A 23,564-nucleotide genomic window follows, 5' to 3' on the forward strand; every position below is an offset into this window, starting at 1 on the left:
TGTAAATTACCTGCATAACGAGATCACATAGTCAAGGCAGGTGATCGTGATGAAACATCATGTGTACTGTAGATCTGCTGTTAATGATCGTGCAAATGATGGTGAATATTGACAGAATGCACAGTCGCTGTCGCTGGCTTTCCGACGTTGTTTTGCGTCCCAAAGCAACTACGTCTTGAAATTCTACAAAACAACTTCGATGCAACCGGGCATTTATATCAACCTGGGCATCGGACGATTGCACTTTACGACAAATCACTCAATTCCATCATCTAAAGGCAAACAGGGCATTAAAAATGCGAGACAATGGCCAATGATGGCTAATGATGCAGGGCCGCGCAGCTGTGTGATTTTGCTTGGTGAGCGGATTGATGTTAAGTTTGACCACACAGTGTAATCATTGCGACGCAATCTACACTGAGTCGCTCACGACCCAAACTTGCGCTATAAGCATTCCATACCACCAAATTGTAGTCATCACAACTGCCACTGCATGCCTGTATCGTTCCTCCGCTCACTCTGCACCAACATCCTTTTGATGAGGCCGATTGGCAACGGACCACCCAGAAGCCTTCAACCTTTCCATTTCCAGTTCCGACAGCGCGAGTCCACGATGCGATGCTGGACCGCGATGAACGCACTCCTCGCAATGGTTTCTGCTGTGTGATCAGCTCGGGTCAGCCATCCGAGAAAAGGTTCTCACACGTACATTCCATCATGCTGCCCAGGCTCCCGAAGCATCAATTCAGCATGCATCCGATACAATTGTAAATCATCGCCTCCAGGGCCGCCCAAGATCTGCGCCATCTGCTCCATTTCATCGAATCGATCGGACGCTGCTGTCATAGCCTCGACGAAGTCCCGGCCGGATTCTTCGCTGGTGAGGAATCGCTTGGACTGTGACGCTTGGTCGCATGAAGTGGGATCTGGCGTGAGTCTTGGTGTTGAGATCGAGCTGCTCGAAGGCTGAGTACTTGATGGAGAGCTCGCTCTAGCCGCTTTCTTTCGTGGTCGACTCGTCGTTACTTTATGTTTTGGTGCTCTGCGTTCAGAGGAGGTTCTCATGATCGTTGCTGTAGCCGTGTTCGACATTCCATGGCCAATCAATCGTCGATATTGATGGAATGTTAGAACTGCTGATATTCTTCACGTATAAGAATGCTCGTCGGCAGTGCGTGAAATGTGACGAAGCTAGAGATACTTTCGAGTGTCTCTTTGAGCAAATGCACATGCTTTGTACCACATCGTTGCTAGAGTGAAACAAAGTGAATTTGGTGCTACCAAGCACGGCACAGGGGTAGAGGAACACTTCAATAACGTTAGGTCATGATGTTGATGCTTTGTAATTCTTTGTTCGTTTCTCCAATCATTGCTCTTGGAGCATTATCTATTTTTATCATCGCCCTCGAAAACATCATCGCTATTGTAAAATGCCACATCCGCCGTCAACGAAAACAAACGCTAGTATAATAGTAATCAGGAACTTCCAGGAAGTCATGAGTCGTGTATCATGTGCAGTAATGCGCGATGAGCCGTTGATGCCAGGAGATGCTACTGCAGGTTGCGTCGGTAGTGCTCTTTGGATAGATGTCGTGCTTGATGTAGAGGGTCTCAGGGTAGGCGTTTGAGGAACAGGCGTTGTGGAGGTCGATATGGTCGAGTGTGGCAGCGGAGAAGTAGTTGCGGGCAGGATTGATGTCGAGGGCGGCGGAAGAGTTGCGGGCACGATTGGCGTGGAAGGCGGTGTGCTTGTTGTGGTAGGATTGTTGACCACGACACGGGCCTCACGCAGCGGTGCTTGAGGATTTGCGAGCAGAAGAAGCGACTGTACGGTCTCTAGTGCCGACAGTTGTTGGCCAACGCCATAGGCGCCGTCATAGCCGCCAGTATACCACTTTTGGCCGCACGTCTGTTTGTTATCACCGCCAGAACAGGATCTCGCTGCTGCGACTGCAGAAGCTGCCAGAAGTCGGTTGACTTTATCGCTGATGGTGGGCATCAAAATAGCAGACTTGGCCATCCACCGTGCTAGATAAGCTTTGAATGAGACTTGATCGTTGTTGCAAACGCCAGTAGGTTCGCATGCGAACTCAAACATACTATCTTGAGAGTTAGTTTGGTTCTGTACGAACTTCCGAAGATATCATCTTCGAAACTCACATGTTTGTTGCATTTTGATATGGAGAAAAGAAAAACTTTTCAATGTATGTCAGGAGTCCAGTGGTTCGGTCTGCCCAGACCGGCGATCCGTTGGTCAAATTGTACATGTTGGCAGTACCATACAGCAGCATTGCCGGATTGTAGCTCCAAGCTGTATGTTCGATCGCGGAGCAATTGATCTTGGGATCTGTCCCATCAAATACAAAATAGTCCGGAGTGGAGATGAGACCAATGTTGATCATCCAGTCCCAGGCTTTTTCCGCCCAGTTGACGTAGGTGGTGTCGCCAGTATAACGAGCCAGTCGAGCGGCAATTTGAAAGAATCCCGCATTGCTGATCGTCTGTAAATCGAATCAATGGGTCATGTTCGCATCACGACCAAGCCGTGCCGTCAACTTACATTTTTATAATCATAACCAGCGTTGGCTGGGAAGATCTGCCATCTCAAACCACCATTACAGGAAGTGGTGTCCCATCGTGGAACCATGGAGTTGAACACTGCTCGAGACAAATCCAGCCATATCGTGCTTGCCTTGCCCTCTGGAATGGGAAAGTCGTATTCCAGCGCCGACAGTGAGGCCAATGCCCAAAAAGCCTGATCGTCATTTCCTAGCGACGAAAAGTAGGCCGGGGGCATGAAGTTATTGTCAGGTCCCGTTTGGGCGAGAAGTCCTTGCGTAATGGTCGGTATGTAACTCCGATCACCAGTGTAGGCCCAATTGTCGATCATGGCTCCCCAGACAGCACCAGCTTCCCACCAGTAAAGCGGCTCTGGGAAAACACCTACCGCCGTGGGCGCCATACCAGTAGCATTGTTGTGATACCATGACATAAGCCCGAAGGCTAAGTCGGCTGAGGCTGTCTTGACTGAGGCGTCGTTGTTGATATCGAGCTGTAGGCAAGCGGCGAGAGGCAGGCTGGCGCTGACTAGCACCGCAGTGATCAGTGATGAGGTGAATGTCATCTCTGCGGGCGATGAAGGCGACTATCATGGGTGGAAAGTATGGACAAGATTTCGAGTGGCAAATGCTACATGCAGAATGGCAAGGACTTCGCGGAACCGCCTTCCTGGTTCAGTGCAGTGGAAGAATCGACAGTCATGGAATGCAACAGGTCGACCAAGGCATAGAAGGCCCTGTACTCGCGATAACAAGATCTCAATGGCAGTCAAGGACAGACTATGGCATGCCCGAATGCCAGGTCTGGATGAAGGCTGCTCACAGATATGAATGTTTGGCGTCAGCAAGTCAAAGAATAACGAACAGAAAGGCCGACCCAGTCATGAACGACATGGACGACGGTGCAGGAGACGAGAAAGAGGAGATGGAGTGAGTGATGATAAGAAAACTCGAGTTTGGACACCACTTCATTGCTGCCCAGGATCTCGACAACCATGCAACAGCATTGGCGTTGCAAGCAAGCAAGCAAGCTCGGCATTCTCCAGGCTGATGTCGGCCCTCCAATACGAGGAGGAGCGACTACGGACGCTGTTGCATGCGCGGCCGGCATGTGTGGACCGACGGCTCGAGAGTTCTCCAATTGATTTAGACCTCCACACGATCGGGAATACGAGATGGAGAAGAGATGGTGGCTGAAAGGAACACATGCTGTGCCGCATAACCAGCATCGTGCGTGTCAAGCAGAGGGGAAATGCATGCCGAGACAACAGAAACATAGATCACTGCGGTGAGAAGTGGAGAAGTGGGTGTAGAAATAATAATAACTTTAGTGGTGATTCAGACGGAAAAGATCATGACAGGCACCGAACAAGTTGTGCACGTCTCCAGGGCTGTCGGCAGGAAACGTTGAGAGCGCGCCTTTCCACAATCGCAAGTGGTCGTGATGAACGGGTGAGCACATGGGTGGGGAACAGTTCAGTTCACCAAGGTCCAGGCAATACCACACTGCGATGCCACCGCCCAGATGTTGTGTTGTGCAGTGTGCATAAACTTGCTGCATGTGCCCCAGGGCTGACTGCTTCCGCCCCGCCCGCCATCGGCGCTGTCCACAGTCCGCCCTTCCGCCGCTGTCTTACCACCCGCACGTGCTCACGAGATCCAGACGTGTGCCTCAGTTTAATCATGCCCGCGTTCGATCGCGTCTTCCCTGGCAAGGAAGGAACGACCCACCATCATTTGCAGAATCGCCCACCTGAGTCATCGATGAACCATCCGCAATGATCTCATCCTACAATCTCGAAACCAACTCTATGGAAATCCGCATGCCTGCGAAACCCAGTCATGACCTCCGCGGTTTATCGGAACACTCCGGTCCTTTGTGTCCCGCCCACACAAAACACGGCGCCCGTATTCGAACACAACTGCCTCTATACTCATGACATAAAGCGGAAGCAGAAACGCTGGCAGGATGGCTTGTTACGATATCATACCTTCAATCAGCGCGTCATGGTCTTTGATGTCGCCGGCAACAAAGTCGGCGACACCCACTGGAATGGCAATGTCGCCCTACAGGAAGGCGATGAGGTGACGTTGGAGAAATGGGGTGTAGTGGTCGATGTCTCTGAGCGTGTGCGTCAGACGGTCACGGACCTGTCGGAGATTCGTCCAGCTCAAAAAAGGGCGTCTCCACGATTAACATCATTGGCAATACAGAGCCCTGCGCCTGGGGTTTCATATCGATCAGTGTCTCAGCCCAAGCACAAATCCCTCAACACGCTGCTCAGTAGCAATCGGCAGACTACACCTTCGCGACCACGCGTTCCTGTTCTACCAGCTCACGGCAGCCCATTTGAGAGAACTCCGCATTATGAACGTGCTGAAGGTACTCCTTCCAAACGTATCCGCCTGGATGGCCCACAAGTGTCGGGAAAACAGCGCATATCCAATGCTCCTATTCATTCCCGATTGAATTCATCGTGTGCACTCAATATCAGCGCTCGCCGCAACGTACCGGTCGAGCGACAATCGATCGCATCTCCCAAAGGGCCTACCGAGGTCATCGATCTATGTGACGGTCTCAGCGATGCTTCCGAGACTTTTCAAGGCTTCTCCAGCGACATTCTTCCCACATCCCCCGTGGTACCGCTTTCTGATTTGCGGAATGGCGGATGCAGGACATTGTCAACTCATCCTGAACAACGGACGATTAAGATCAGGGACGCGCGAGATAAGTCTGCTCAGAAAGGTAGTGAGCCCCGGAAGTATGCTTTGCCGAACAGAAACGAGCCGGGCGAGGAGGAACTCCAAAGTATGGAGAAGAGCTCTGGGAAGCAAGTGCCGACAAAGGTCGATACACCCTCAACTGCAGAGCAACGTCGCTCTCTCTCTGCAATCACAACAGCCAAAGGTCCACAATCAATGACATTAAAGATAGCTGCCACCACGACGCGCAGAAAAAAGGCTCTGCTGTGTCAAAAGCAACTTCTACCAAACCATGTACCAAGCGGTGCAAGTTCACCTCACCAGGCGCCCATCGTGACAGCACATCAACCTGCACGTACGCGGGCTGCTTCGCTGGTTGCAGATCCAGAGCACGTGCCCGAGCGAGTCGATCCCTGCATAGACGATGAAGATCTGATGGAGCTACATGGTGATACAGACAGAGGCGATCATTTGTACGATGATGTTGCTCCATCACGCCAACGAAGCAATCCTCTGGTGCACCTCGCTCAGCCTCGGAGAGATCAGTCACACAGCAAACCATCAGCCAGCTTAGCACGCGTGACAGCAGCTGAGGTCAGGGAAACCTCGTCGGCTTCAAACCGCAAGAAAACGCCTTCAAAGGGCCGCGCAGTCCCAGCTGTTGCCCTACCGAAGCAAGTAGAGGTTGAGCTTTGTGACACGGTGGACAGGCCGGTGGAGGCCACTGAGACACCGCCGGGTGAGCAGCAAGGTAGGGTCAAGTCAATCGATCGTACAAATGAACCCAACGTTCCCAGTAAAACGGCGCCTGTCCCACCGAGAATATCAGCGAAGAAGCACACCACCTCGATAACGCAAGCGGCTGGAGCGCTACCGGAAGATCTCGGCCCATGGAGTCGTGAGGCATTCGATCTGTTCGTCTGGCGACCTCCTGGCTGGAATGAAGAGAAATGGTGTGTAGAGGAGCAAAAGACGTGAAAGAAATCTTGACATGCGTTGGGCGCTAGGCTCAGGGAAATGCAATGTGGTTCATGATGAAAGGGAATGATTGAAATGATGGCTATGAATGATACACCGGAAATGCAATGTGTTGCGCACCAACACAGTAATGATGTGCCTCACGTTGTACCTTTCCACGTCATGTTCGCGAACACCCATTGAAACCACGCCTTCCCGTGTATATCAACCGTTGCACAGCATACCTAGATACAGCAAGGGATTACTGATTGTGAGTAGTTACATGTCTCTCATGACACATTCACTAGACAATTTGACGATTGGGACAACCATCTGCTATGACGACGGTGAAGCGAGCCCAATGATGACCAGGGGTTTCGCAACATGTGCTTTGTAATAATACAAGATGCTACGTGTGAATTTACGAAGTCAAGCCCCTTGTCTTTGCAGCAGTCGGCGATAGACGTCCATGCAACAAGCGGGACTTGAAAGTGTGAGGACTGCGGACTTCCAGCGAGAGAAGGCGATCCTACCTCCAACGGCCGGAATCCCGCTCGTCCACGGCAATCTCATCCTCATATTTGTAGTTGATCTGGCGGCTTTCCTTCCTCACCTTCTTCGAGCGCGATGACGACGACGCCGAGTTGGACACCATACCTCGCGGGCCAGTAGGCGCATCGATGATGTCGTCGCCGCCCCGGCTGCGCTTGCCGAGGGAGGAGGATTGGCGGCGTTGTGCTTCGGCTGCCACGCGACTCTGCTGTGCACGCGCTCGCTCTTCGGCGTATGGGTCGCTCGAAGATGCGTTGTCTCCAGCGTTGTCATCCTGATGGCTCGAGCGACGCTCACTGTCGTGGTGGCGATCACGAGTGGATGATGAAGGCGGAGGCATGGCGCTACTCTTGGCTGACCTAGAGCCCTTGATCTTGAAACCCAATTCGTCGGAGGGGGGCACGACGGGAACGCGATCGCGGTCTCGTTCGCGCTCGCCGCGAGAAGAACGACGGGAGCGGTGTTTCCTGTCGTCCGCTCCTTCGTCGTCATGGTGATCGTCGTCGTCCCGGCGGGATTGGCGACGGCTGCTGCGTGAGGTCTTGTCGCGGAAGCTGACTTCTTCTTCGCCACGCTGCGACCGATCTTTGCGACGAGAATGATCGGCATGCTTCTCGGTATCTTCTCGGTGAGTCGACCTCGATCGATGACGGCGGCGAGACTTCTCTTGGCTGCGATCACGGTGTGTCCGCGAGGAACGATGATCGTCGTCCTTATCGCGGCGGTGTCGACGTGAGGAATCGTCCTCTGGAGATCGCGATCTTGAACGTGGCTTCTTACGCGACGACTCGTTCTCGTTCTTGCTCTTGCTTCGATCTTCATGTTCATGCCGTCTCTTCCGGTCTTTCCGTTGCCGTCGCTCACGGTCTCGGTCCCGGCGCCGAGTGTGAGATCCGTCCGATTCGGCACCAGCGCTTCGAGACCGTTCGGGTTCACCGCGATGCCGTGACCTTGAACGTGACTGCGAACGCGAATGGCCATTTCGAGTCTGCTCGTTGTCCTTTTTCGTACCTCGTTGGTCTGAGTCGTCGCGGTCAAGCTTCGCATGGACGGTGCCGGCTTCGTCGCTGATCGACGCGACTGCTGGTGCAGCATTCTGCACAGCCGCTGTAGCCATTCGACTGGACCAGCCTGTGTTTGGTAACCCCTGACGCAGCGCCTTCGGTCCTGTCGGCGCGTTCAGAGGAGGCGCGGATTTCGGACCTTGCTCAAAGCTCTCTTGACCTCGCGCGAACATTCCAGGTCCTCGAAATTGCCCACCTCGTTTGTTGAAGCCACCTCGGCCCATTCCATGGTAGCCATATTGATCTTGATATTGCCCATTGAAGTCCTGATATTGTTGATTCGACATAGCAGACCAGTCTTGGTCCTGAAACCCACCGTTGTTAGCGGGACCAAGATATCCATTTGCATAGTCTGCACCATTGGCGTGCACGCCATCTTGTGCGTTTGTCAGCAGGCAGTCTCCCGTCATTGTGGGCGGATGGTACATACTCGTGTCGACTGATTGGTCGTTTTCATCGACATGTTCATCGTTCTGGTTCACATTTCCACCTGCTAAATCTGGTTTTCCGTCTGCTGGGTCAGTATCGCCCTCTTCTTGTACGCCATTCGTGCTCGACTCGGGCCCAGCTTGCGCTGGCGCGTCCCCTGTCGGCGCAGCTGCACCTTCATAGACTGGGGAGCCACGGCGAGCTGGCATATCCATTTCAACATTTACGACTGATTGTTGTTGATGACCACCTTGGCTATGACCTTGCTGGTGACCATACTGCTGTTGTTGTTGATGCCAGTCACCACGACCACGAGGAGCATACTGGCCACGACCTCTACCAAATCCACGGCCATAGGGGCGGCCTTGACCGTGATTATCAAAGAATGGTTGTTGGCGAGGGTTTCCGAAGTTAGATTGCATGTAGTTCCCTTGCGCTTGCGGAAAGAAACCCGGCCCACCCATGCCGCCAAAATTGCTCATGTCGCCCATGTTGTTCATACCCATGCCCATCATGCCCATCATGTTCATGTCTCCCATGTTGCCCATTCCACCAAAGTTGTTGAACATCATGGAGGGGTTCATTCCGGGCCCCATTGCCATGCCCATTCCCGCATTCATCCCAGGCATACCTGTATGATCTGTAAGTCTATGGGAGGCGCTTGAGGGGACGATTGGAGGCTTACCCATCATATTTGGCATGAAACCTGCTTGCATCATGTCCATGCCATGCATGCCCATCATGTTGAAGTTTTCTTGGAAAGGCATGTTGACCATACCGTTGTTATGTTGTCCTTGTTGCATGGATGAATCTTCCTGCTTTTGTGCTTGCTGGCCATTGTGGCCGTTGTGGCCTTCGTCCTCGGCATGCTCAGTTGTAATGACAATATCTTCATCGTCGTCGTTGTCCCCTTCTTGATCGGCTTCTTCCTCTTCCTGCACTTGATTCAAAGTCTGCTGCTCATCGATCTGTGATGGGATCTTCAGTCAGTGTTGGGAGTACGACCAATAGTCGATTCTTAACCTACCGATCCACTATCTGCCGCCAATGGCTCTGCCAGAGGCACTCCCTCTTCGATCTTTTCGCTGTCGTTTCCTGCGGCCTTGCTTGAATCGGGTTGTTTCGAGGGTAGAGTTGCGGTTGTGTCAAGCGTTTCTGCGGCACTCTCGATGCTCTTAACAGGCTCTTCTGCCGTGTCCACTGACTGTTTCACGGGAGCAGCAGCCTCAGTGGCACGTTTCTTGGCCTCTGTCTTGATGAATGCCTTAACAGTAGCTTGCAGTCCCTTTGCGGGCAAGCACAAAGAGGCAGTGAAGGGAGAGTGTGTGCAGATTGGGCACTCGCCATCAGGGAGATCGGTGTGGCCTTTCGAGCAGTCAGAATGCGCTCTGCTTTCTTGTCATCTGCACAATACTCACAGTCGGTGCAGATAGTGCTGTCACAACAAGGAATTTTGACAGCGCCGATCGCCAATTTGTCACATGTTGCACAGCGCAACTTCTCAGGAATAGCTTCAACCAGCATCGCTCTGTCGACGATCGTCAGAATATTATCCTATCCTAACACTTTGTTTCACCCACCTGGCCATTGCGAGCAGCGCCGGCTCAATGCCAATGTTACCAGACATAGTGGCGTGCTTTTGACCAGTGCTTCAGAAATTTGGCGGGAGGCAGGCGCAAGTTGCGCAAATCTGCGACTGATGCCTTTGCGCCGGGGTATTAAGAGATCATTGGGTATTTGCGGTTCGTCGATCATTCATATTGTTGATTGGAAGGATAATGAGTCCCGTCGAGAAGATTAGTGATGATGAGAGGCGAACTGATGAGAATGTCGCGCCTTGCGTTCAGAAATCAAATATTCACGAAAGCAAAGGCTTTGTCGCGTGCCCCCGATCCCGCGCAAGATTTGGTCATCAAGATAGTAAGACGCATTCAAGGAGCAACTTAGCCGAGCATGCGAACCTCACCTTTGACAGCACATTGGTCATAGGAAGGCATTGATGTCCTGGAAGATAGATTTTCAGGACAACGAACGTTGGCAGCTAATGTTTTCTCTGTACATCAAATATCGCGAGTCTAGATTGTATATTCGCTGCCGTGGGGTTCGTCAACACACGCAAATTGTTTGCAGATTGGTGTTCCCTTGTAACTCAAAGCCCGAATGTACTACGTCAGGTAGGGGCACGGACTTGCGTCCGAATCCATCAAACAACAATGAGATTGAGACTATTTGTTGCTCGACCTTGTCGACAATCTCGTCGACAACCTCATTCAACAAGCAGATTGTAGGTAAATTAGGTGTTGCAATCATGATTCTCGATCAGATCGTTTGGGTAGACATAATCGTTTTCCTCGTCTTCCTTGCACCACGCCTGATCATCGATGTTGGTCTTGTGAACACAGCGATATGTGGCATCAAAGCCTTGCCATTTTTGGGTATGTGATACGGCCAAAGTGTTTGAAGGGCAATTCGGTGCTGACAGGTCTTGTAGCATTACGAATGCCATTGCAATTGATCTTCGAGCGCTACTTCACGTCTGCGCCCAAACAGTCCCCCTTCGTTCAGCGCGCCACGCTGTTTCAAGATTTTGTCATTCGTTGTGTCCGATACGCCTTTGCAGATATTCCTGCATCGATTGGCAAGGTCTTCTTCTCGAAGCATGTGGCATTGCCGTTCATGAGATTTCGTATGCTTCGCAACGGTTTCTTTCGCAGTCCGGTGCATTGGCATGAGGTCGACGAGGTCAGTCAATTTCGACACCGAGGTCCGTTTGTTTCTCGTGCAAGACATCGCTGACAATACGCTCCAAAATATAGAATGGAGTTAAAGGCGTTTTCGCGACATACGACAACACTCAGAAGCCAGATATTCTCGTATATTACTGTCATGGTTGGTCACACGCACACGACGTTAATTGGATCTTTCCATACTGACCAAGAATCGAAGGTGGCGGCTTCTCGATGGGATCGGCTTATTTCTACCTCGAGTTTCTCTTGGCGTGGATCGGCTTCCTCAAAGACGCAGGCTACCAAAATCCAGCGGTGTTCGCCCTCGAGTACACACTCGTTCCCGAAGCAACATATCCCACACAGCTGCAAGAAACGCTCGCAGGATATAAGCATTGTCTAACGCTTGCAGAGGACCCATCCCGAATCTGTGTTGGTGGCGATTCTGCTGGCGCGACGTTGATCCTGAGTTTGCTATTATGTCTGTCGGATTATTCCTCACTAAAGAAAAAGCTGCCCGGGTTGGCCATCATTATCTCGCCATGGGCAACGATCATCTCAGAGAAGAACAAGAACACCGCCTCAGATTATTTGAACGAGGATAGCTTACGCCTTTATGGCAGCCAGTATATTGGCAAATCTGGTTCGGCCAAAGACGCTTTGGTGTCACCCGGCACTTGCAAGGACATCAGCTGGTGGAAACGAGCCTCGCCGAGTCAGGGTTGGTTCTTTCTGTATGGCGCTGAAGAAGTGTTTCAGCCCGAGACTGAGGACTTGATCTCTTTGTTGAAAAAGACCGGCGTAAAAGTGAGCGAGTATGAAGAGGAAGGATGGATTCATGCATGGCCTGTTGTGAAGCTCTTCCTGAGCAACAAGCAGGAGGATCGGCAAGCAGGACTGAGAAGGATTGTGGATGTCACGGCTGATCGAATTTCCCGTCGGAAAAATCAATAGACGGTTGCACTTGGTACCACCAATGGCTGCATTTGGCGAGGCTCGGTCGCATTGAAGGGACTTGAATGGTAGATGAAGTTTGTCAACATAGAGAGACCCTGTCACAGCACGTCGAGCTAGGCTGTACAGATGACTACAAACTAAATTGTGAACGGGCGCTCGTGGAGAATTGCTTTAAGAACAAATTTGGCAAGAGATGTGCTTGATCGTCTGTATAGCAACGGGCTAGCTTTCATACAATCATCATTTGTAAACAATGACCTGCATGTTTGATCAAGATAGCAGACGATCCCATCAAACGCTATCAAACAATTGAGTGATGATATCCAGTCGTAACAGACATGGGCGAGCTCTGCCGTGAGCAGCAAGGCAGATGATAACAGTGGTCACGCGAGGTATTTGTAGTTTGCCAGGAACATCTACTAGTAGGCAATGTCTTTCACATACGACTCTTTCCAGCAGATTGGGGCATTTTGGTTGGTGGACACTTAGGTGTTGGGGAAGGGCTGGTGACGACGTGTATCCGAGTCGGAGGACAATGAACGTGACGTACGTCGGCAGTGCAACCTGTCAGCGGCATGCAGCATACGTGCGACGTCGGACTGAAGAGCGAAATTGACAACATCGCTTTGCCGAGGTTGGTCCGCGTGAATCGCTTGCCGGGACAAATTTCTTGTTCGTGTCGCAAAATCGATGGCTTTTCGGCGAGGTGAACAATCCGAAATGCGACCGAGAGAGCTGCGACGATTCTCGGGTGTCAGTCGTCGATCGTGAGTCCCGTACATGGCGGTGTAACTCGCTGCGTTCGGTTTGTTTGAGTTCGGCGTTGCAAAACTGTCATGCGCGCGGTAGTTGGCTGATGGAAATGTTTCACGCGCACTGAGTATTAGTGGGAAGAAGGAGTTGCTCGACAAAGGAAAAATTTTCACCCTCGTGTGAGGTCGAAGCAAAGCTTCGATTAAGTATGTACAATGGCACACCGACACTGATTGGTTCGACCAGCGGCGATAATGTTGACGCCAATGAGCATCTTGAAACCTCCTCAACGACTCGTGTCCGTTCTATACTGATACAACGCTGGCCGGCTGCAATGCGATATCCTGAACCTTCGCTTAGACGTACTTGCACATCATGGCAACCATCAGGTCGAAAAGCTATAGTTGGCATTGTGTCAGTCATCATCAATTCGTGGATTCCTATGGTGTCCATCTCATTCTGGTAACAACTTACACCAATGGCTTCGACGAAAGCGAAACCCAAAATGGCGTAGGAGAAGAGCTGGCCACGGAGAGATGGGTTGCGGGCAACGGCGCCGAGGAGAGCGGCGAAAACGAGACCGATACCGATACCAGCACCACCGAGACCGATGGCAGCGTTACCCATACCAATGTTCTGGGAGACCTGGACGAGGGCGTTGGCCATCTCCGAGGAGTAGGCACGGGTAGCCTGAGCACCGAAGCGGGCTGAGTTCATGATGGTGGAGGTGCGCTTCATGGTGTTGAAGGCGGTGGTCTGGCGGGTGGCAGCTGAAATACCGAAGATGACAGGTCAGCATTGATCGATTCGCTGATGGCCTTCTCGCGGTTCGAGGACCGTCAGGGTGATGAAGCTCCAATGGCAAGCTTACCGGAGTAGGCACGGGAGAACTTTTGCAGCTGCTGGACCTTCATCATCGGGCGAGCGACCTTGACGGAGCTCTGGGCGGCCATCGAGGCCATCTTGGGGGCAGCCATGCGGAGAGAGGAAGCCATTGCGATGGAATGTGAGTTGATGAAGGATGGAAAAGATGAGCTTCGGACAAGAAGTTGATGGAGTGGAGTTGATGAAGATTGAAGCTGAGCTGGAGAAGGAGAGCTTGTTCAATGTCACGGGGTAAGAAACTTGCACAGGAAAAGGGAATGGGAGCGAGAGAGCGAGAGAGGAGCGGGCGGGAACGGGGGACGGGCGCACACACGCACTGACCTCGGGGCGACACCCATCCAAGTGAATGATAAATCTTGTCGGTCATTTCCCATACATTCTTCCAATCCGAAGTGGTAGTCCGGGCAGACAGTGGAACTTTCAACGGGACAGTATCCACCCTACAGCGTCACGGTATTACGTCTACCGTGAATGACAGCACCCTACTGCTGGTCGGACGTTTTCCCACTCCCACACTTTGTTATTATTGCTCCTGTATCGATCGTCGTCCTGTTTCCAGTGCTGTGTGCACTGTGAAATAAACAGTCTCATCGAGGCAAATAAGTAGCGGCACTAGATTGGCTATTGTTCATGTCGCCAACGTTGTGTCTCTGAGAGCTGTCGGCATCGGTGCTGCCATGTGCTCTTGAACAGATGTTTAGCTGTACACCTGGACAGTCTAAACACAGTATTTGCATGCCAATGGCATGCCACCGCACATCTGTTGAATATATGGATTCGCTATTATGATCGCAGTCGGACAGATCTGATGAGCGATGTGGATAATTCCCAGCTGTCTCTATCTACATCATGCTGCGTCAACAGACATGGTCAGATACTAGTGATAAAAAGTTCGAGCCGTCCAATGGTTGCACATGTTCACCTCGGCCTTCAGTTCAAGGCCTACTGTCTGCCTGAGGCAATACCGAAGGTGCATATTGCGTCTCATCAAACCAAGCCGGTGATCGTTGGTGATGAGCAGGAGAAGACTCCACCTGTCGGGTCCAAATGTCATGGTTGGCGCGAGCCTCGTCATTCGCCATATCGCTGGAACGGCAACTGTGCCCTGTCTCCAAGAATACAACAGGTATATCCCGGAGGCTTAGATGATGGACTGGGTCTAGCATTGAGGCGGCTTCGGTGCGTGTAAACGATCATATTGCGCGACCTCGGGTCGATGAGATGATTGAGCATCCGTCGTGAATTCCAAAGGTCATGGACAGGTGTTTCACGATTGCATCTTTATGAATACACCACTATTCACACCGGCAGACGAGCTTGTTCATCATGACTTGCTTACTACGATTGCTATTCCGCTTGTATTTTCCTTACAATAATCTACCGACCTCATGGAAACCATCATGTAGGTGGCCATTTCATTATCCTCGGCAGACCATTCCCGGCCCCTTCCAGAAATTTGAGTCAATGCGCTCAACAGTTGTTTCCACCCAGGGACGGTGGGAAACACTGGTGGATTCCTTAGTCATACATTCTTGTCCCCACGGATACACTTAGTAGTATCTAGGTATCTACTGAAAAAATGAGCATGCCGGAATAAAAGGCCACCACGGTGATAAATGTTCTTCAAAAATCTCAAAAAAAATCAACGTGATGTCGTGCGTGTTCCGTTGTGCGAACTCCTGCGCGCAGGGTGATACCTGCCACATGCATCATCTTTCGTAGTGTACAAGCTTGGCGTGTTTCACCGAATATCAAAACGACTCGGAGTCGTACATTCGGATTCTGGAGAGAGAGAGAGCCTGCACGGGTGCGTTTCGATCTTTTGAGGTGGACATGCACCCACTTCATGGCGTCCTACAATCATTGAAGCATGCCATTCGATGATTGAATGATTAACACTGTACTTGTAGTCATGATCACAATCTCATCTCCGGTCACAGCGTTGCGCCTGAGACATCGTAACATTATTTGTGCCAATCCGGGTTCCTGGTCTCGGACTTGGCGTTGGGGTTATCTCGACGAACTCCCACCTACAACCCTAACCTGTCAAAGTCACACTCTGGCGGAATTGAGGCCCGGGTATCCATGTCCCGTAACAACAACGAGGTACATGAATTCCGATATGGAGGCGAGGAGGCCAAACCAGTCGTAGGAACAGCGTGTAGGCATATTCAACTGGACAGCGTCGGTGTCTCGTGCTGGATTTCGCACGATATCTGGACACGATGGTACGGGTACCTATGGCATGACTAATATTATACATCATGGTGCTCACGTAACATGCCATCCCCTTTCCAAGTGTGGACCACAAATAATTGAGAGAGAATCATCATGTTTTTGTAATTTCATCGTGCTGTAGATATTATTAGTAAGTCGAAGCCCATACATCCTGGTCATCGGGTACCAAATCCTCCTCAACGATGCCGTGGACTGTCCGCTCCTCGCGCTCTCGCTGTTTACGCTCCGCTCGAGTCTCGGCATGGTTGTATTGCTTGAACTGCGATTGTGTCGACATAAGACTGCCCGTGAGAGGAGTACGCATACCAGTTGGGAAGCTGCGCATGAATGAGTCGTCAGGCATATCCAGGGTCCTGTTGAGGATCGGACCTGGTGACAGCATGCCCGGCGACGGCAACACCGGCGAGAGAAGACCCTCTCGGCTGCGTGCATTGGGCAATCGAGTGTCTAGTCGATTGTTGCGAAGGTTCTGGCTGCTTTTTTGACGCAAAGGGAGAACGTTGTGGACATTACCGGCGGATGGAGCAGCTCGGCCAGCAGGCGTTGAAGGCGTGATAGGTGAGTAACCGGGTTCCTCTTCTGCAACAACACGCATCATATCGTGTTGTGGCGCGGTGACTGGGCGCTGAGGATTGGCCTGCGGCCAAGCGCGGGGGCGCTCCGCGGGCATGTGGTATGAATCGCTCCAGTCGAGCGCATTCGCAGGCACTGCCGGGGGAACCCCATGAATCTCTGGCGTCCGTGATGGAGGAATCTCAGGTGAATGTGGCTCGAAATAGTATTGTGGTGGAAACGCATCCTCATCATCCTCTTCTTGTCTTCGAGCGTGATGTCCAACCTGTGATAATGATGCACTCCTAGACGCACGGGATGTTTGACGTGGCATCGCTCGTGAGTCGGAAGAGACACGCTGATGCGCTTGAAAGGGGGCGTATGGGCTTTCGCTCATGGTCGGGCTCATCATGGGTTTGGAAAAGTTGGTGATGGATCCACGCGGTTGATGCGATGGCGTATTCGAACTCCTAGACGCGGCGCTATTCGGAAACTGTGAAGGCGTTTGATATGGTGATCCGAAGTTTGTCGTCAATCGTAGATCTGATGGTCGTTGTTCTGCACGCGGGCCTGATTCCTCGGCGGCGAATACTGCGCCATAGATGTCCGCCAATCCTGCTTGCAATTTGTGCTTGTCCCGCGCGATGATCCCCTCATCGAAGGTCGCGCCGTGGCCAGCAACAGGCGTGACAGTGACAGTGCTGCCAGCGCTGCTCTTCTTGCCGGCGCCCCAGGCATCTCGACTCTTATAGGTCATGAACGAGTGGTCCTTGACATGTGCCGGCGGTTTCGTCATCTCGGTGTCTTTCACGCCCCGGTCGAAACCTCGCCGCGCTTGCTGACGAAGGCGTCGCGCGAAGGTGAGGAGCAGACTGCCGAGTATTAGGACGAAGAGAACATAGCCGCCTACGATGCCGAGTATCTGATATGGCAGGAGCGACATATCGCGAGTCGCGTAGTATGAAAGTGGTGGGCCATTTTCAGGTGAAGGCGCCGGATTGTTATCAATGTCGATGATCCAGATTTCCGGCGGACTTGAATCCTGCGCATATGAAAGCAGGATCTGAGCCGTGAAGCTGAGATAGAATGCGCCTCGTCCTCTCATCGTGAAGTATTATCGAGGACGTTTGTCGCAAAAGTGAGACTCGGTGAATCGAAACCAGCGATCCGCCTGTACGTCTCGCAGCGACTGCGCGACAGGGTTCATCGCCATCTTTGTATATTATGCGCACGAGGCGGAAGTAGACAAGGTGCAGTCTAGTGGCAGCACACACACACACCAATGCAGGTGATGAGAGGAGTCAAGTTTCTCGAAGCTCAAATCGTTGCTCGGAGGAGGCACTTCTGTCCAGCGATTGGTCCCGCTCGCGCCCTTCATGCACGCCGGCCGTTCCCGCCACCTCGCGAAAGCCCTGGAAAGCTGAGCGATAGTCACACCACTGCGATGCCACGGGCGCTTACAGGAGAAGCTCCGAGTCGAAAACCTATACCGCACACGTGGAGCACCCGCGCACACTCGTCTATCTAGTACAGTGTACATTTTCTGCCAGCCATTCTTCGCCTCTATGACTGGAATGATTTCTACCGTGACTGCCACACCAATTCCATTCGTGCTTGGCGAAATTTGTGGGCGTACACACCGCTCGGCGCGGGATTTCTATTTCACATACTTTGCGGCTCCCGGTGAGCGGTGGAAGAATGGACCGTAAATTATAGATTCTCACGTGGATATACACAGCGCTGGCCTGGCCTCGTCGCGCCTCCTGACCTACACAGGGACTCGACGCCGCCGGAGGGATGGGCCATTTGATATGTACCGAATAGAAATAATGGGTCGGCCGAAGGGCGCTCATTTACTAGTCGGAATGTGATACATCATTTCCCGGTCGGCACAGATTATAATATCAATACGCTCGTTCTTGATCAACATAGGGATTGAAAGTGTGGAATGGCGATTCAGAAGTCACCTAAGTATGTGGTATTGTTGGAAACACGAAAACGCCTCGAGGACTTCCCCTCGTCCCACCTGTCTATTCCCATAATCCATTTCATAGTCGTGGTCTCAATCGAAGTTCGTGAATGCGAAATAATATCCGTTAACTCGTTCGCCGTGTCCGAATCTCCACGATGCCGTCATCGCTGCTATCGTCGTCATCATCATCCTCCGGGTTGTCCGCGAAGGGTCCCTCGTTACTGTGGAGAGCATACCGGCTGCCAATAGCAGCATCGAGCTTCTCATCGTCGTCATCATCGTCTAACGGCTTGCGCTCCTTGGCCTCGGTCGTGCTCGGGCGGCGGCCCTTGGTTCGGCGCTTCATCATGAGACCGCCGAACTGGTCGCCATCATCGTCTTCATAATCGCCCTCGGGCCTCGAAGATGTGTGATCGCGCCCAGCATCGTCCTCGTCGAGCTCAGACGAATCATCGGAGCCGCTATCATTCGAGAAACGTCCAGAATGCTGGCCGGCGCCGGACACAACTCCGAGCACTCGCAGTCCAGTGGGTTGCAATTGTAGCCCCTCTTGCGCTGTTCCATCGCCAAGTGTTAGCACGCCAGGGCCAACATCACGCGGCTCCTCCGGCAGCGTGCTGGCAGCATCGACGGCAGCCTTGTCCGCAGCATCGGGATCGCCCTCGGCTTCCTTTTCCTGTTTCTTCTTCTCCAAGCGAGCAGCGAGGGTCATCCTGGCTCGCGAGGGAGGAATCTTCAATGGGGGCGGAATGGACGACGCAATCCCACTGTTACCAGTGTCGGTAGAGAGAGCCTGCTGGAAGGCAATTAGTTAGTACTGCATTCCAAGAAGTCATTGCTCGCGTACCTATGGCGGTGGGGCATTCGAATGGCGCGCGCAAGAAAGTGGACAACAAACTGGGGTTTCGTGAGATGAACCTAGATCGAGGTGATCGAGTATGGCGATGTAGATTGAACGGGCCTTCATGAGTTAATAGCAACGCGCGTGGCTCGTTATATTGTTTGATGTGGATGGATTGCTGGAGGCACTTTGAAGAGTGACATGGAGCCACTGGACATGGCTGTCCGGCAATTGACGAGGTTGGATCAATCGGAATAGATCAGTGCGTACAAAGGACAAGGTTCTTTTTGACAATGCGAATCACTTGTGAGATATTCGCAGGGCGTGTCGAGACGATGTGAGAAGTACGATAATCATCGTCTGTTCGTACAGTGATATATTATCGTGACATTCTCAAGCGCGGCGTCTTCCTCGTCTGAGCGCCAACCGTCGCTTTGTGTTATTGGCCTGTTATGCATGCCATCATTGTGCCTCGTGCGATCTCGGGTCCGATGTTGCTCCGCGATTCATGGGGAAGCAAAACAGAGGCACTCAGGGAAGAATGGGGAGTGTTGGTGGGACATGTGAATGGGGAAGGGATCTGCAGCGATCACCGGCAGTCCATGTCAATGTCAAACGAAAGTTCACCGACCTGTTCATCGTCCGTGAAAGGGCTCCTGTGCTCCTCCTGACGCAGCGCAGCTTCGTCTTCCATGTCCTCGTCATCATCGCCATCTCCGAATCCGCTCATACCCGAGTTGATCTCGAATGCTTGTCCAACTGTGCCCTCCGACATTGCCAGACTGTCCTCCGCTGACACGCTGCTCCCAATTCCTGCATTTGCGAGAGTGTTAGTGATAGTGGCGCTGAAGCCGCTGGACAAGCCACCAAGCCCTGCGACCCGATGACCGGCGTTTTCGGGTCGAACTCCTCCAAGAACAGCATTGTCCTTGTCCCGGGTCTCGGTGAGTGTTCCTTCGACATATTGCACCCATTCGTCTCGGGTGATGCGGTCAAGTATGATATGCTCTGTGCCCTCAGGGAATGGTCGATTGCCGAACTTGCAGACCTCTTCCGCGATGAGCGTGAGGTGTCCCATGTAGCCCAATCGCATGCCTCTCGACGCCTGCGAGTGGTCTGATGCGTGCTGTCCGTCCAATATGCGGTCAATGACATCCTTGCCTGAAACCAAGCCAAGTTCCTCAAGTGTCTGTCCTTGTCGAAGGGTTACGGCTGAAAACAAATCAAAAGCAAGTGTCTTATTGTACCCGCGTTCCAGCGTGCCATTGAAGACTTGTTGAACGACATCGTACACCACATTGTGCAGGAAGTTGTTCCATGGGAATCGGAAGAAGAAGTCCTGTAGTTGTGAAAACGTCAGCGAAATTTGCACGGCTGTCGAGCACATCCCGCTGTAGCACATCCATGCCAACTTACAAGAATGGTTGGGACAACTTGGTGCTCGACAAATTGTGTCTTCAAAAGATCACCGACGACTGGAGCACCATCAAGCTCGGCCTCGTATGATGCACCTTCAACGCCTGGTGAGGGAGCGTTCTGGCCCTGGATGGTTGCAGTGCTCTGATCGATATCCTGTTGATCGTTATCGGCTGCCGACAAATCTGAGTCATGGTCAGAGACTGGATCTGCCTTTTTGGCGAAGAGAGGTGCTGGTTTGTCGCCAGGTTGAGCGAGGTTCTGCTCTAGATCTGACGTTCCTATATTCATTCAGACGTTAGAAAAGCTTTGTATATGAAGAGCAGACCTGGTTTTACCTTCGACGGGGGTTTCGACGTCCAATTCGCTCATAAGGGAATCTTCTTTTACGCCTAGTGTCCTTATGCTATCGGTGACACCAGCAGTTGTAGGCGACTCAGCGGCCTGGGCAGGCGACTGGTCGGGGATCAAATGAGCCTTCTTGGTCGGGGATAGAGGTTTTGGAACGTCCTCGAGATCTTTGGGAAGAGAGTCAGAACGTGGAGGAATCGTGTGCAGTTTCTGCGGAGTTTTGCTTTCGAGCTTTTCTTGCAGATCATCAAATGTAACTTCATCGCTCAAATCATCCGTTGGGGCGTTGACCTTCTCAAATCCATCTTCGTCGACAGCGTTGTTGTGATCAAGCCTCCGGTCTCCCTCTCCTTTCTCATTATACTCGTCATCGAAGGGACGTGCAGTATGATGAAACCCTGCAGAATCGACAGAGCTGCCGAATTCGTCGTGACTTAGCTCGCGGCTCGGGCTGTCTGCCGTGGCAGATGCGGCAAGCCTGCCCTCTGCTTTCAATCTCTCGCGCGTCGCGTCCCGACGTTGCACCTCCGCTTCGGCGCCACTTTCATTCAAGAGACCCATGTTGCTGCAATGGAGCAATTCTGCCATGAGTTCACACGTCTTGAATCTGTCGAAACCAAGTGGCTCAATTTTAGAACCAAAGGCGACTTTAAGCGGCGATCGTCTCGCTGACGGGGATCTGATTAAATGCATGAAGTCGGGAATATGCAGTGCAAATTGTCGCAGAAGTGTACCGAGATAGATAGGGTCCGATGTCTTCGGCTCCGGGCCCATTTGATTATCGAGGTCGTAATCGGAATTGTTCTTGCGGATGACCTCGATGATTATGCCCACTCCCACCGTTAGTGGGTTTCCACCGCGGAGCATGTCTGCAATCAAAGATTTGATGCATTTCTCCGACACAAGCTCGCGAGTAAGTTCGTTCGGCCCAATGACGGAGGCATCTTGAGTCGTAGCGTTGGCTGAAATTGTGATGATGGCCTTTAAAAAGTCGCCCGCTGAGGTCTGCGTGGACGAAGCATGTTTCTGCGACAGATAGCTCAAAAGCAAAGGGATCAATCCTTGAGATTGCAACCAATCAACAGTTCCTTGTCCACCTTCCTGCTTCTCGAGCGAAATGATCTTCAGCAGTAGGTCCATTATCATAGGACAATCGACATGCTGCAGCATGGCTGGTATCACTCCGTTCATGGATTTCAATAGAACGAGCATTTCCTCAGTCTTCTTATCGAGAAGCGTCTCGTTGACCTTAGTGAAATAGCCAGCCTGTACCGGGTCCAGTGGTGCTGGCCGCCAGAGATATTGCCAGAACTCCAGCATATTCTTTGGGTTCTCTAAGAGCGCCTCCATGATCGACCATACCTCCGAGGACAAAACCTCGCATGCGACGTGGGCATAGCGCTTGCGCTGGGTTTCATTCTTCTCGAGCTCGCTCTGTCCGTCATCATCTCGTTTGTTCACCGACTTGGACCTAGATCTTGATTTGCCTTTACCACCAAAGAACGATATTCCTGTCAACGGCTTCTCATCTTCTATCTTATCTTCGGCTTTGTCTTTCCCTTCAGATGTCGCAGATGCCTTGTCGGCGGTGACGTAGTAGAGGAGCTTCTTCAGTACGGCCTCATCGCGGAGGAAGTCGACCAGCTTGCTATTGGACTGTTTCAGCTCCTGGATGAGATCACTTTCGTTGAGCAATTCTTCTAGTGTGACATCGGGTTTGTCGAGAATGGCGTCAAGCGTTGATATATTGGCGTATCCGCCAAAGCGCCAGAACATGATGGGCGGGTCTTCTTCTTATCCGGTCCAGGGCTTGCCAGCCCACTTTGAACTGCGACGGAGGTCGAATTGCCTGTGGGATTCGTGGCACAGCTCATGCGCTTCCTGTTGACGGACTATGCCCGGGAGATGATTCGAGAGCGATTTCGCACGCTCACGGTGCAGGTCTAGGACGACCGTCGCGAAGAGGTGCCTGTCAATGGCAGGTGTGCAACGCGGCCAACCACTTTATCCACGTCTGTGCGCAATGTGCTCGCGTGCTTCGAGGGTCGTGATGGTGTTGCAAAGAAGAAGCTACCGTTGTGGGGAGATCGCAATCTAACAAGACAAGGAATGTTATTGACAAGAGGAACAGATTGTGCTCGTGACCAGACGCAGCGTGTTGTGCTCGAAAGCTCGCTTCGTCAATCTGTCTCGGACGTAACGTCGACACTCACTCCACGGTGGGATCCCAGCCGGGGTCCAAGTGGATCAATCCTGACTGTTCCGTGCCACTAATAATAACGTACCCTACTACCGAGCCGGTCACACTACCGAGCCGGTCAAGTTTCCGTCCAATGTGCCTTTGACGACTTATTGCAATTACAATATTATAGCTATACTAATAACGACACCAGTATTACAAAGTACAGGTTCTACAGTTATGCTCAAATGAACCACATCTACTACACCTGCTTGGTGCTTTTGTACGAGCACGTTTTGGCTGCTCAATTAGTAATGCTGAATCAATATTCTCAGCATTATTCTGCAATTGCTCCGCAACTACCTCGTTCTGAATAGACTCCTGCCCTTGCTGAACAGTCATTGATCCTCCCCGCTGGATGTATCCTTTTC

At 52.0% G+C, this 23,564-nt stretch overlaps 11 protein-coding genes across 11 annotated transcripts; 2 read left to right on the forward strand and 9 right to left on the reverse strand.

Moving 5' to 3' along the window:
• Positions 1–331: 331 nt before the first annotated feature.
• On the reverse strand, positions 332–1,138 carry K489DRAFT_402099 (uncharacterized protein). The gene is made up of 2 exons (XM_033607040.1): positions 710–1,138; positions 332–656 (listed from the first exon to the last, which is right to left on the reverse strand). The coding sequence occupies exons 1-2, from the start codon at positions 1,090–1,092 to the stop codon at positions 515–517; spliced, it is 525 nt and encodes a 174-aa protein (XP_033459392.1). The 5' UTR covers positions 1,093–1,138; the 3' UTR covers positions 332–514.
• A 282-nt stretch (positions 1,139–1,420) lies between these two features.
• K489DRAFT_320175 (glycoside hydrolase family 76 protein) lies at positions 1,421–3,124 on the reverse strand (the record flags this gene model as incomplete). The annotated part of the gene is made up of 3 exons (XM_033601439.1): positions 1,421–2,099; positions 2,161–2,501; positions 2,561–3,124. The coding sequence occupies 3 exons, from the start codon at positions 3,122–3,124 to the stop codon at positions 1,421–1,423; spliced, it is 1,584 nt and encodes a 527-aa protein (XP_033459393.1).
• A 1,146-nt stretch (positions 3,125–4,270) lies between these two features.
• K489DRAFT_381102 (uncharacterized protein) lies at positions 4,271–6,550 on the forward strand. Its single transcript, XM_033605036.1, has one exon. The coding sequence runs from the start codon at positions 4,401–4,403 to the stop codon at positions 6,237–6,239; it is 1,839 nt and encodes a 612-aa protein (XP_033459394.1). The 5' UTR covers positions 4,271–4,400; the 3' UTR covers positions 6,240–6,550.
• On the reverse strand, positions 6,494–9,275 carry K489DRAFT_240792 (uncharacterized protein). Its single transcript, XM_033599870.1, has 4 exons — positions 9,013–9,275; positions 8,949–8,960; positions 8,265–8,894; positions 6,494–8,210 (listed from the first exon to the last, which is right to left on the reverse strand). The coding sequence occupies exons 2-4, from the start codon at positions 8,953–8,955 to the stop codon at positions 6,748–6,750; spliced, it is 2,100 nt and encodes a 699-aa protein (XP_033459395.1). The 5' UTR covers positions 8,956–8,960; positions 9,013–9,275; the 3' UTR covers positions 6,494–6,747.
• On the reverse strand, positions 9,174–10,032 carry K489DRAFT_240767 (uncharacterized protein). The gene is made up of 3 exons (XM_033599869.1): positions 9,844–10,032; positions 9,682–9,791; positions 9,174–9,628 (listed from the first exon to the last, which is right to left on the reverse strand). The coding sequence occupies exons 1-3, from the start codon at positions 9,888–9,890 to the stop codon at positions 9,282–9,284; spliced, it is 504 nt and encodes a 167-aa protein (XP_033459396.1). The 5' UTR covers positions 9,891–10,032; the 3' UTR covers positions 9,174–9,281.
• A 492-nt stretch (positions 10,033–10,524) lies between these two features.
• K489DRAFT_340026 (alpha/beta-hydrolase) lies at positions 10,525–12,170 on the forward strand. Its single transcript, XM_033602255.1, has 4 exons — positions 10,525–10,698; positions 10,755–11,005; positions 11,080–11,152; positions 11,210–12,170. Exons 1-4 carry the CDS (start codon positions 10,572–10,574, stop codon positions 11,941–11,943), a joined length of 1,185 nt encoding a protein of 394 aa, XP_033459397.1. The 5' UTR covers positions 10,525–10,571; the 3' UTR covers positions 11,944–12,170.
• A 518-nt stretch (positions 12,171–12,688) lies between these two features.
• Positions 12,689–13,929, reverse strand: K489DRAFT_240814 (uncharacterized protein). Its single transcript, XM_033599871.1, has one exon. It carries the CDS (start codon positions 13,435–13,437, stop codon positions 12,814–12,816), a length of 624 nt encoding a protein of 207 aa, XP_033459398.1. The 5' UTR covers positions 13,438–13,929; the 3' UTR covers positions 12,689–12,813.
• K489DRAFT_381106 (uncharacterized protein) lies at positions 13,387–13,698 on the reverse strand. The gene has a single exon (XM_033605037.1). The coding sequence runs from the start codon at positions 13,692–13,694 to the stop codon at positions 13,539–13,541; it is 156 nt and encodes a 51-aa protein (XP_033459399.1). The 5' UTR covers positions 13,695–13,698; the 3' UTR covers positions 13,387–13,538.
• A 1,584-nt stretch (positions 13,930–15,513) lies between the features above and the next one.
• Positions 15,514–17,646, reverse strand: K489DRAFT_381107 (uncharacterized protein). The gene has a single exon (XM_033605038.1). It carries the CDS (start codon positions 17,477–17,479, stop codon positions 15,950–15,952), a length of 1,530 nt encoding a protein of 509 aa, XP_033459400.1. The 5' UTR covers positions 17,480–17,646; the 3' UTR covers positions 15,514–15,949.
• Positions 17,647–18,212: 566 nt separating this feature from the next.
• On the reverse strand, positions 18,213–19,142 carry K489DRAFT_381108 (uncharacterized protein). The gene has a single exon (XM_033605039.1). It carries the CDS (start codon positions 19,056–19,058, stop codon positions 18,471–18,473), a length of 588 nt encoding a protein of 195 aa, XP_033459401.1. The 5' UTR covers positions 19,059–19,142; the 3' UTR covers positions 18,213–18,470.
• A 300-nt stretch (positions 19,143–19,442) lies between these two features.
• Positions 19,443–22,896, reverse strand: K489DRAFT_240965 (SAPS-domain-containing protein). The gene is made up of 3 exons (XM_033599872.1): positions 20,942–22,896; positions 20,604–20,884; positions 19,443–20,526 (listed from the first exon to the last, which is right to left on the reverse strand). The coding sequence occupies exons 1-3, from the start codon at positions 22,728–22,730 to the stop codon at positions 19,777–19,779; spliced, it is 2,820 nt and encodes a 939-aa protein (XP_033459402.1). The 5' UTR covers positions 22,731–22,896; the 3' UTR covers positions 19,443–19,776.
• Between the last annotated feature and the right edge of the window lie 668 nt (positions 22,897–23,564).

This window comes from Dissoconium aciculare, assembly GCF_010015565.1.
Source record: "Dissoconium aciculare CBS 342.82 unplaced genomic scaffold K489scaffold_7, whole genome shotgun sequence".
Lineage (NCBI taxonomy): Eukaryota > Fungi > Ascomycota > Dothideomycetes > Mycosphaerellales > Dissoconiaceae > Dissoconium > Dissoconium aciculare.